Source organism: Lepisosteus oculatus, chromosome 5 (assembly GCF_040954835.1).
Source record: "Lepisosteus oculatus isolate fLepOcu1 chromosome 5, fLepOcu1.hap2, whole genome shotgun sequence".
In the NCBI taxonomy this organism is placed as follows: Eukaryota; Metazoa; Chordata; class Actinopteri; order Semionotiformes; family Lepisosteidae; genus Lepisosteus; species Lepisosteus oculatus.
The window spans coordinates 60,002,696-60,015,449 of record NC_090700.1 but is presented as its reverse complement, the minus strand read 5'-3'; the positions used below and the strand labels follow the sequence as shown (position 1 = coordinate 60,015,449).

Sequence of the window (12,754 nt, the reverse complement as noted above, 5' to 3'; positions counted from 1 at the left end):
TTGCAAACTTTGAAGCTGTTTTCTTTTTCTATAAAAGTGCAGAAACTGTGCAAACAGCTTGCTTATATTAGTTTCAGGTGATGCAGAGAAAATACTTGCACTTGACATTGCAGTCTTTGGCAAAGAATAAACAAAAAAAACTTAATGTTAGCAGACAAACAGCGTCTGCTAATTACTGTAGGTGTCAAAGACATACAGTAGCTTGTCACCCAAAGATGTATACACACTGCCCACATCAAGAGGAAATATATTTCCCCTCAAAAAGATGCAAAACAAATTTGGAGGGGACAGGACTGTGGAAGGATTGGAGCTGCTACAAAAAGTCAACCACTAGGACAGATCTGAACTATTCATTTTTTGAGTAATGCATGACATTATCTGACCTGCACCGAGCCACATAGGTGAATACGTGAGTGTGAGGTGGAAGTCAAAAGAAGGTAAGAGAAAAAAGGAGGCTGTGCCTTTAACAGAGTGCTCTCCAGAACCGAGTAACTAGATTAAAGTAATTGGATTTGCAGTAGTCTTGTGACAGTCTATTTAATGTTGTTTAATAACTAGGAGGATAAAGTGTGGCAGCTGAGATTCTGAAGGCTGTTCATTAACCTTCACAAGATGTCCACAGCAAGGGCTCTGTGTGTTAGTCTGTGCTGAGATGTTCAGTCTTGCTGTTTTGTTTCCTCTGTCAAACTCTGTCATTTTGAAGATTCTCCCATTTTCATGTTGGATTCAGACACAGAATTGTGAAATGTGCGTTTGGGACAAACAGAATTTGTTAGGAGAATTTATTTCTCCTCTGAAGAAAGTTTGAATTGGGTGTTATTGAGCTGTTGAACCGGTGAACCTGGAATGACCCCAGATGGATGAGCCTGGGGTCAGGCCTTGATGAGAAAAGCATGACTGGAGTGTGGCATAGTATTGGAAGCTACTTTACCAGGTGTAGCCAAGCAATATCCTACATGCGACTGCTCTCGTATTTCTGAGTTTTAACTGTCTCTAGGAGAACTTGTTTAGTAACTTTGTCTACCTGAAAGAGGTGGAAAAAAACGAATGAAAGAAGGCCACTTGGCCTATCTAGCTCATTTTGGTTATGAGTAGCTAATTTATCTAAGAATCACATCCAGCTGCTTTTGAGTCATGGCTAGATAAATTGTACAGGTTCCCACATCCCTTTACAGTATGTAAAAAGTGACTCCTACTCTAAGTTTCAAATGCACTGTTGTTTTAGTAGTTTTCCACTTGAGTTCCGTGCTGTATGTTTACAGCACTTAAATACTTGAATCGGGTATCCTTATAGTCTACCCTCTTAGCACATTGTTTTAAGACAGTTTTGTATCTGATCGATGGTTATTAAACCTGGCTCAAGTTAAGTGCTTTCTCATTTTGTTATTCTTGATTTATTAAAATATTTGGTGCCACTACACGTCAAGGCTTTGTTTACTTTTGGAACAAATCTGTTTTGTGCTTGAAGAAGAGTATCTTCAAAATGTTGCTGTCCATTTCCTACTGATTCCACATTCTTCCTATCACATTTTACTTCTCTAGTAGACGCGGCCTTTATTGATTTTCTCATCTTTGTTTTTGCATTTCCTCGAGGACGTGATTAATACAGGCAGTGCAAAAGCAGTTGCTGTCTCTGTCTGTCATTTCAGTTTTGGTTGTTGACATTGATTTTAAATTCTCCCAAGATGACCACTTTCTTTACACATACTTTCGTGATTTTGTTATGTAAGTCTGCATTACAATTGATATTTGAATTTGATGGTCTGTAGCAAGCATGTTTTTTTTATTTGTAACCCCAGTATAGAGTGAGACACTTTTTTCTTATTAGTTTTAATACAATACTACTGTAGATGGCATGATTACAGTACAAATTCATCTCATATCATTTTTTGTGTGTAGGAAGAATCATTTGTACTGTACACCGCACTGCTTCATTTGAGGTTATCCTGAAAGGTGTCGCCTGCATAATGTGAGTGAAAGTATTCCTCTTTTATTTCTGTTGAGGTAGCTCTAAAGCTTGGATTTGCATAGCACAGCTTGTTTTGCTAAGAACATAACACCTCTAAAGGTACTGGCACAGATATACCCAGATACACAGATATACAAATGTGCCACTTCTTTCAGATATAAAACTTATATTTGACCTAAATGACTTTCATAGCATTTGTAGAACACATTCATTGTCTTTATGCAGCATACTTAATTTGTGAAAATAATATTTCCTTGTATTATTTTATTCCTCCCACTGTCTGCCCAGGTACAATGGCTCTTTGTATTACCTCTGAGCTCTTTTGAATAAAATCTTCTGAGATTTTCAAAGTCAGTAATAGCTGTTCCCGAACCTATTTGCTTGTCCTGGAAATATTCAAACAAGTGGTCATTCTCATTTACTTTAGCATGTTTTGGTGTATCCTGGCAGCTGCTGATTTAATTGCATCAGTGCAAATACCTCAAATGCTACAGTGCTTCAGATCCGCGTGTCTTTCAGCTCAGAGTGAAGAGAATGCATTTCATCTACGAGTAGAGGCAGATATAAATGAGAATCACTCCCTTTTTTTATATTTATCTTCATCCCACATAAGATATATACCTGAGGCTCTGTGTGACCATACAACAGCACTAGATATTTAAATGAAAATTGGAAGCATGTGGCCCTAGACAAAAAATAGTTAATTCCTTCAGCTTTTACATTATTGGTTTACTTTTTTAATGATAATATGAAAAATGGTATTGTAAATACATTTAAACGTTTTCTAATCCTACACGATATTTGTTTCCTAAGCAGCCTTTCAAAAAGAAGAAATATTTCAAATGCTGCTCTCTATATTTCTCTCTGCTATCATGGGCTTTGATTTTGTTGATGGCTCTCTGACAGCTCTGAAATGATCATGCTCAGGAGGGAATGACATTCGTACTGTCGTTGTTCATCACCCAGTTCACTCCAGCTGCCTCTGTCGTGGTCTGGCGAAACATCTGTACACCTAAATCTTTGGAATTACTGCACCTAAGACCTTCTTTCAGCCATTTTGGCTCTAAGAACACTTTCAGATTCTATATCACTGTGTACTGTATAATGTCAAGATAATCACATTTCACTTACATTGAAGGCCAGGATACAGGGATGTAAACATTTATTGATGATCCTTCTGGATAATATGAATTTCAGATCAGATCACTTTATTGGCTGTATACAATTTCTTGCATTAGGAATTTGTCTGTTTTGCATACCCCAGCTTGTTCTCCATGAGGCACACAGACAGGGAGAGAAGCTTGGGGTCAGAGCACAGGGTTAGCCATTTATACAGCAACCCTGGAGTAGCTGGGTTGAAGCACCATGCTCTAACCAACTGAGCTAACTGACCTCTTATCAACTGTCATTTTTTTTTCTACAGATGATTTAACTATTTCCCTTAAGCACTTTGGTATGAAGGTAGATCCACTTGTTGTCATTACACACTGTCAAGAGCAACTCAGTTACAGGAGAACCAGAGGAAGACGTCCTGGGAAATAGAGTTAATGGGAAAAAATATTTAAGGTGACAAAAGATTTCAAGGAAATTGACAATTTCTGTTCCGCCCTGCAGTTAATTAATTCAGGCAGAGTCAGGAGAATAGCCTGCAGTTATGAAGTGCAACCTTCACCTTAAAGTCTCTGTTTGATACAGTTATCTGTCAAACTCCACCTGCTTCAAGGATCATTCTTCACACAGCTTGTGAAAGAAAGAAAGTACCTTTTGGCTAGATTTCCCAGAGAGAATCTTTGTGGATAAAGGTGCCCAGTTTCCCATTACCCTGTGCATGCTCCATTTAATCTCCAGCTGTTTGAATATTAATGACATTCAAACAGCCCCAGATAAAGGCCTTTCCTGCTGTTTAGACAAATTAAGTGAATTTTAATGATGCTGTGTTTTAGATATTAAGGCTGGTTTCCCAGAAAGTCCGTTTGCAGTTTTTTTTTTAAAGGAGGAAGGAAGGTGGTGTTTATTTAGAGCAGTGCACCCCTTTGAAATTTCAGTTTCCAAAGAAATGATACCAGAGGCGGTCTTTCGCTTCCTATCTGGTGGGAAGTGTTTTGGAAACCCTCTGCCCAAACCAGATCAGGTCCTCTCACAGGGCTGCGTTTCAGACGAGCTCTTGTCCCACGACTAGCATACACCTCCGCGTGGCGAGGGACGGGTGTTTGGCCAGACAGCAACGATATGCTGTTATTTGTCAGTGGGGGAAGATCTAAGACCCTTAGTGGTGGGTGAGTGCATCTCTCCTTTCTCTGGAGGCCCATCCAGTGTGTGGGAATCAAGAGAAAAGAAACTTAACTGAGGGGAAAAAAAACAAACCTGCCAGGACCTTCTAAGAAGGAACCCCTAAAACAAATAAACTTCAAATAACAAAATAAGCTCTTGCCCCCCCCCACCCCCCGGGAAACCAAGACAGCAAATATAGCCCCCAGAATAGGCAGATCAGGAAGCAACGAGTTTCCTTTGCCTTCCGCTCCGGCAGCGCTGGGCTGTGCTTTGTGCACACGACCCCAGTCCGAAAGACCACAATAGGATGTGGGAAAGCACACGGGTTTGTAGTGCTGCTCAGCTGAGTTCAGCTCAATGTTAGAGCCTTATCACAGCTCTAGTTCAATACTGGCGCGTGAACCATGTCCTGCTTCCCAGGGTCGAGCTGCGCCCGAGATGGTGTATAAATAGGTGTATAAAACGTTTCACACTCTTTCTCTTGTGCTTTTTTTTGTGCGCAGGCCAAAGGCAATGAGCGAGCAGCAGGAGCTTAGTGAGGACATCAGCTTCCTGGCCTTCCAGAATGAGGGGGAGCCCACCAAGGAGGGAGAGAGCCAGACCCTCCCTCAGTGCAGGCAAGTCGCTCATTATCGAAGACTGATACTTTATTGATCCCGTGAGGGAAATTGCTCTGCGACAGCAGCTTAGCACAGTCAACAGAGCAAAGTGTCGCGAAATAATACAACAGTACAAACATACAATACCATCAGTACTGTCAGTGAGAAGTGCACTAAAAAAAAGTTGCTCACATACATAATATAAAAAAAACAGAACAGTATACAAAAAATTAGAAATATAAAAATAAATTGCGCAAGCCCCTAGCATATATTGCACACCATTCTGGCTTTTTTATCTCATTTGTGCCGTTACCTTCCTGTTTACCAATTGGATGCGTGTTCCTTCAGGAAAGTCCCGTAATGTAATGTAGTGTCCCAGCAGGAGGCCAGAGAGTGAGTGTTTTGGGGAAACCTGTCTGACCTGCACAGGGGTCTGAGGCTCATTGACAAACTGTGCAACACTGTAGTGTGTCTCTCCCCTATGTCCAGACCTGTGCACACTTCCAACTTGTATAATACTAGAAATTGTTTTAGTCTAAGCACAAACAGTGCAGTAAATGAAGCACGTTATGTATGATACTGTATGTAAGAAGTCTGAAAAGTAGAAAACAGGGACCCCTGTAGCAAACATGAATGAACCTCTGAAGTGGGCTTAATGTATTTAACTTTTACACGTAAGGTCAGATTTCTCTATTTATTTCCCTCCCCCTTTTAATTACTACATTTTAAGAAGACACATTTTCATACTACATACACATACTACATTTTTTGCCTTCTGTCTCATTATTTGGCCTTATGCTCTTTGAGTTTCATTTCATGAATTGGTGACTTCACAAGTTATTTGTGACTGCAAGGGTAGCGCTCAGCTCAGATGACCTCTTCCTTATTGTGCTGGGAGCCATTCCTTGTAAGATAAGATCACTTTATTGGCCACATACAATTTCTTGTATTTCTTCCACGAGACACACAGACAGGGAGAGAGAAGCTTGGGGTCAGAGTGTAGGATCAGCCATTGTACGGCGCCCCTGGAGCAGCTGGGGTTAAGGGCCTTGCTCAGGGGCCCAATGGAGTAGGATTCCTCTGCCGGCCATGGGATTTGAACTGGCAACCTTCCAGCCACAGGTGCAGATCCTTAGCCAGAGTGCCACCACTCCGCCTATATACAGTAAACAGTAAGTGTTTAAATTCCCAAAGCAGACTGAATCAGATAGTTGCCTCTTCATATCTCTGGTATTGCATTCATCCTTGAGGGATATTTTTTAAACATTTGCTGCCATGTTACAGACAGATTAATACACACCAAAAGAAATCAGTACATTTTTATATCTTTACAATCGAGGACTTTCATCTACTACTTGATCTTAACTGAACGTCGGCTCGAATGTGCCATTCAGTTCCTTCTGTGCTTTGGCTGCCCAGTCAGTTGGAAAAATTTCAAACTCCTGGCCCCCTTGTGCTGGTTTCTTTCAGTAGCTAACAAGTTCTGAAATGCCAAGCCTCATGGACGATATTTCACATTTCATTCTTATTCTTTCACACATGACTCTTCCTCTTCTTCAGCACAAGTTCAGACCGGTTTCCTGGCCCCCCTATTGTGCTTGTTGGGAGAGATCTCTTGTGGGAGAGCAGGTTTTAATATGATGAAAACAGGTCCATTAAGACTTTTTTGAAACCACTCAAAATGTAACAAAGTCATAGCAGGAGTAGTGTGACATTCCCACACGTTGCTGTGTTTAGTGTTCATGTTTTGTTAGTTTTTCTTAATATTTGAACATTTTCATGTAAGCAGGCTGATACTTCACACCCACACAAATGACATCACAGGTTTTTCTTTTCACTTCTTCAGACTCCAAGACGTATTGTGTTCACAGAAAGGGCCGGTACTTTCTGATTTAGAAAGAGCATGCCACACCCAAATGCATCTAACGTGCCATTCCATAGCAACAGACTGTGATCGTTAGCAACATCTCTGCCGTATGATTTTGTGTGTTTTGGTTGGTTTGCGTAACTCTTTGTGTTCTGGAATTCGTAAAAAAAAAGTTTCTTTTTGTATTAGTTTTAAACCAATTAAAAGTCTTTGTTACTAAGGAAGTGTTATAGAAACAAATAAGGCAAAAATTGGAAGAAAATACATTTTCTTACACAAAAGAAAATGTTAGAAAATAAAAATGATAATCTGAGATGCACTGAAGACAGATAAACTGTTTCCAGGGACTGGAAAGTATCGACAGATCTATGTAGCTCTTTTTTATTTGGATAAAACCTGACTGCAACAGGAGATGAGCAGAAATGGTAAAATACCTCATTACCACAAATAATTAGTAACACGTGTACCATTTTTTTAATGCACATAACCTAATGCTGAAGTAACCCGTATTTGTCCTGCACACATTTGCAGCATACTGTAAGTACACTTTTAAAGAATGAAGGCCAAGACCAAACCTCATACCAGAGCTCTTTACTTTGCTGTGAAACAGGACACAACCACAGGCCTCTTTCTACTGAGGCGGCTGAGCTTGCTCTACCTGACAATGGGGACTGCATGGAGAACAGTCCTGTATCCCCGATCTGTTACAGTTCAGAACTCTGTTGCTTTCAGAATCCTCCTGGCACATCGATCATGGCTCTGTGCTCCTTCTTTCCTCGTACCTTTCAATAATTTATTTGAAAGCCTGCATTTCCTGTCACTGCAGGTGTTCCCTTTCCACATTTAGATTCTCCTTCCGTTTTAATTACTTTCTGAATATGCACTGCACACTGGCCATGAACCCAGAGTGACGGAGAGATGTTCTTCAATCTTAGCGCAGTGTTGTAACTCTCTACCTTTTAAAATATAGAGCAGATAGTGAGGAGCCCTTTTCCTTGTCTGTTTCAAAAGCCAAATGGCAAAATGTCAGTAGGGGAATTAATTACACTTTGAGATCAGGTTGGCTTTTTTTCCCCATTAGTTTCTGTAAGATTGATGATACTGAATTTCAAATACTTGAATGTACAGTCTTAATACCTCTTCAGTTACACCCTGTAGTACTGATTCAATGTCCTGTTGTACTCAAGTGTTTTTCAATTAGAGCTGTATCATGAGACTTTATAACCATCTTGTGAACACAGCAAAACAGTGCCAAACTTTTAAAAAGCCCGGCATCACATCCACTTCAAATCATTGTCACCAAAGCAGTTGTATAAGATAAGATCACTTTATTGGCCATATACAATTTCTTGCATTAGGAATTTGTCTTTTCGCAGACCCCAGCTTGCTCTTCATGAGACACACAGACAGGGAGAGAAGCTTGGGGTCAGAGCACACGGTCTGCCATTGTACGGCACCCCTGGAGCAGTTGGGGTTAAGGGCCTTGCTCAGGGGCCCAATGGAGTAGGATTCCTCTGCCGGCCACAGGATATGAACTGGCAACCTTCCAGCCACAGGTGCAGATCCTTAGCCAGAGTGCCACCACTCCGCCTATATACAGTAAACAGTAAGTGTTTAAATTCCCAAAGCAGACTGAATCAGATAGTTGCCTCTTCATATCTCTGGTATTGCATTCATCCTTGAGGGATATTTTTTAAACATTTGCTGCCATGTTACAGACAGATTAATACACACCAAAAGAAATCAGTACATTTTTATATCTTTACAATCGAGGACTTTCATCTACTACTTGATCTTAACTGAAAGTCGGCTCGAATGTGCCATTCAGTTCCTTCTGTGCTTTGGCTGCCCAGTCAGTTGGAAAAATTTCAAACTCCAAGAACTGCGAAAGGTGATAAGAATGTAAAGGCTGCTGTGATGTGCTGATGTGTACAAGGGCTGCAATTAATAGGAAAAGGTAATGTGTAATGCTTACACAAGCCGTTCAAAATATGTACACAGCCTCAGAATCATTAATTAAAAATGTGTCTTTGCCTTGCCCAATATCCATGCAAACAGGTCTGTCTTGACTGATGCACGCAAATTCAGCGTGTCAACTGGTGTTTTTGTTTTCCGAATAAATTAATTTCAGCTCCTCTGAGGCTAGAAGGCATTCTTACTATCCCCAGAGCATCAGGCTAAGTTCAGAAAAACATGTCAGGGCACCTGTTACAATCTCAGATCAGCATTCACCCGTGCCATGGGCCTTACACTATAAACCGCTGAATATAAAAAAAAAACAAATGAACAGGGTAATTATTTGGCTCTTGGTTACACTAATGGTGGGATTAATCTCTTATTTGACAAGGTGGTTCTGAGAGTATTTTGTCTTTTCCACTATTAATTTGAAATATTAAAATAATGAAAAGAAGAAAACTTTGAAAAGATCTCATGACTGGTCATCTAGTAAACTAGAAATTCAGAGCTTTGGTTCAAAGGCTTCAATATGTACAAAAACAGACCCTTCATCTAATATGTTTCATCCACTGTAATTACTTGTCTCTTCACATGGAAAGACAGGAGGGAGTCCAGGGAGGGGTCACTAGACGAATCCCATGACTAAAGGTTGTCTGAGAGGACCGTGGCTATTTTTAGATGCAAAGAACATGGACTGAGGTCTAAAAGAAGAAAGTCAGTTCATATAAACGGTGAACAGTATGTAGGTTTGAAGGCATCTTGTAAATAGTGCTAGATCTGTGTACTGAACTGTACTAATTGCAGATTATAGAGAATGAAGTGGGAGTATTTGTTGCAAAGTGGATACACTGTAAGCTCAGAGAAAAAAGCTATGTCTCTATAACCAAGGAGACATGCACTCTGATATATTACTGTCCTGCCCAGAGAGGTCACTACAGCTTTTCTGGTATTCAGCCTGGTTCTTTGAGGGCATGTGACTGGGTTTACTGAAGTCCTGTGTTGATTGACGAGATTAGATCTACACATAGCAGACTTTGTTAGAATACTGAAAAAAAGCCTTCCTGTAATGGAAACAGCATTTCTTTATAAGGAAGTCCTGAAAAAATCGGTTTAGTTCATTGTAGCAACAAAATATTCGCAGTGTAGCTCCCTTATGCAGAGCTGTATCTTCTGGGACCATCTACTCAAATATGGTATATATAAATAACAAAAAGAAGAAACCTCTTGACTAGTAACGTACTGTTAGTAGTAATGTGCTTCAGAATGCATGTGACCCACCTACATCTGCGTTCTTTGTTAAGTTCCAACCAACAGAACCGATTTGGGCTGGGTTTATATGATATATTTATTGAAAGACATATAATGATGTATGATGAATTTGAATACTCTTTAATCTGATATATTAAGTGCCAAAGTAACCGTACCTTGGTGCAAGGAGGGGGTCCTTTCTTGACTTCACACTTAAACACGATTCTGGAAGCATGGCTCGGTAAGGCGAATATCTGTCCCATCTTCACATCACCCACCCTATAATGAATTTATTTTCTTCATTTATTTTCTTTGAACAGGGAATGTCACTGTAAGTAGAAGTACCATGAAGGGTTTCTCTCATGCAGTGAAAACCCCTACTTAAAGTCCCGTCCCTTCAGCACAGTAATAGAACACCATGTTTAGTTCTTAGTAATGTTCTTGCACAAGCCTGTCCTAGAGCAAGATGTTTTCAGACTGTGCACACTTGGTGAACGGCTACTGATCTGGCCAGTGGTTTTCTGAAGCAAAGTGTCCTGAAAGAAGCTCTCTGCATGGAATAACACTGAGCATTTGTCACTCATTTCCTAGCTCCTGAGCCTGATCAGCAGAATTTGCGTGTCTGGATGCTGAGTCAGGTTACTACCTGGCTCATTGCTATAGATACTTTATTGATCCCGTGAGGGAAATTGCAGTGCAACAGCAGCTTAACACACACAACACAGCCACAGTGTAACAAAATGATACAATAATACAACAATACAATACAGTCAGAACAGTCAGTGAGAAGTGTGCTAAGAAGAGTTGCTCACAGTCCAGAACACACAAAGAACAAACCAGAACAGAACAGTACACAAAAAAGTCGTATTGCACAATATAAATATAAATGTATTGCACAGGTCCCTGGCATATATTGCACAAAAAACAAAAAAACAGTTGTAGACAGGAAAAGCCAGATGTAAGCAGATAGTTTACTATTTAGTCCAAAAACAGGTCACTGTCAATGTTGCCCCTGCCCACACACAAGGTGGGTGCGTTGTACAGTCTTATGGCAGAAGGCAAGAATGACCTCCTGTAGCACTCCCTGTTGCACCGTGCATGGATCAGTCTATTGCTGAACGTGCTCTTCATTTCCACAAGCTGTCATAGAGGGGATGGGAGATGTTGTCCATGATGGCCTCTAGTTTGGACACCATTCTCCTCTCAGCCACTACCTCCAAGGAGTCCAGGTCAGACCCAATGCCAGAGCTTGCTCTTCTAATGAGCTTGTTCAGCCTTTTAGCATCCCCTGCTCTAATCCCAGAGAACCAGCATACCACCGCGGAGAAAATGGCGCTCGCTACCACCGACTGACAGAACATATGTAGCATCTTACTACATACATTGAAGGACCTGAGCCTCCTCAAGAAGTAAAGTCGGCTCTGTTCCTTCTTGTAGATGGCCTCGGTGTTCCTAGACCACTCCAGTCTATTCTCGATGTGCACTCCCTGTCCAGGACTGTAAGACACTAAACCAATTTAAGCTCAATTTAAGGAGTGCTATTTAGAATCAAGGATTTGAAATGTTAAATTCCAAGATGGTCTCTACAGTGTAGACAAATCATAGGGAGCTATATCTCAGCTTTGCTTTATATCTAGCCGAATGACTGTCATGTAGGTTGCTGAATTAGTCAGATAATTTACATACTCATTTTCAGTTGGTTTCTGATTGAAGGTTTAAAAATACTAATGGGCTGAATGTTTCCTGTCATGCGCAGCTTCTTAATATATGTGGTTCAGCTATTGATGATAGGTCACGAATATGGAAGAATCCGTAAAGAACAGAAAATAACATTTTTTAATTGGAGGATTCTTGCTTAAGGAAGGGTCCTGTGTATATTTGGCTGAAAACTGGATGTCGTTATAAAACCATTAACCAGTTTAAAAGCAGATTGTGAATGATACTCAGTGTGCTTTATTATGTAAGTAATAGTTCACTCTGAGTTTAGTGGTTCTTTGGCCAGGATTACATTTTGTTTTACATTCTGTTCTTCTTAGTCGGATTACATATAAAGTCAGCTTCTGGGAGCAGGAGTCCATGTGACTTTAGTTCTCCGGTAGTTTCCTCAGTGGGCAGTGCTGGAGACTCGGACACCAGCCCTGAGCTCCAGTCCTTGTCGACCCCGAGAGGAGGGTAGGTGGACAGGTGTAAGAACAAGCCAATAATGTCATCGGAAATTCTGCCTCTTGTTATTCACAGCAAGTAAACTTCTGTGAGGTGACCTTTAATGCATGTTGCTCTCAGTGCACTCCTAGTTTGCATTTTGTTTCTGTCTGGATGAATTTCCATAAACACCCAGTTTGACGTGTCTGGTGTGATGGCAGGGTGTGACAGGCAGCCAGGGTGAGTATCTGCCTGAGAGGGGCCAGCTGTCGGTCTTTCCACTCTTGGGCTCCTGACAGCTAACCTCCTCTTTCTTGAGGACATGGCTTCTCCTCAGCAGGTGTCTGAGGTTTCCAGTGAGGGGTGAATACTGCACAGCTGGGAGCTCTGGAGGAGAGCTAAGAAACCACTGGTGAACCCCTTAGCAGCTGAAGGATGTTTTCTATTTTGTTAATTGAGTTCACGTTGTGAACTCATTTTTATCGCTTGATTTCCAAGCCGTTTACTAAATGCAGGACGCTGCAGTACTGTGACTGTGGTATTTGTCTACTCACCGACCTGTTCTGTGCTCAGCCTGTAACACAGGGGACTTTGTCTCTGATCGTGGCTGGAGTTGCCATCACCTTAGAGCAGTTATAAACCTACAGTCGGGCATCTTGCCATTGTCAGCACAGCCTGAGCTCCAAGACTGTGGTGTGCAGC

At 41.0% G+C, this 12,754-nt stretch overlaps 1 protein-coding gene across 1 annotated transcript in view; it reads left to right on the top strand.

Moving 5' to 3' along the window:
• gramd2aa (GRAM domain containing 2Aa) overlaps positions 1 to 12,754 on the top strand; it is a 29,253-nt gene that overhangs the window by 5,555 nt on the left and 10,944 nt on the right. The window contains exon 2 of the mRNA XM_069190759.1: positions 4,744 to 4,857. Coding sequence (XP_069046860.1) covers positions 4,754 to 4,857 — 104 coding nt within the window. The 5' untranslated portion in view covers positions 4,744 to 4,753. The remainder of the gene's footprint in view (positions 1 to 4,743; positions 4,858 to 12,754) is intronic.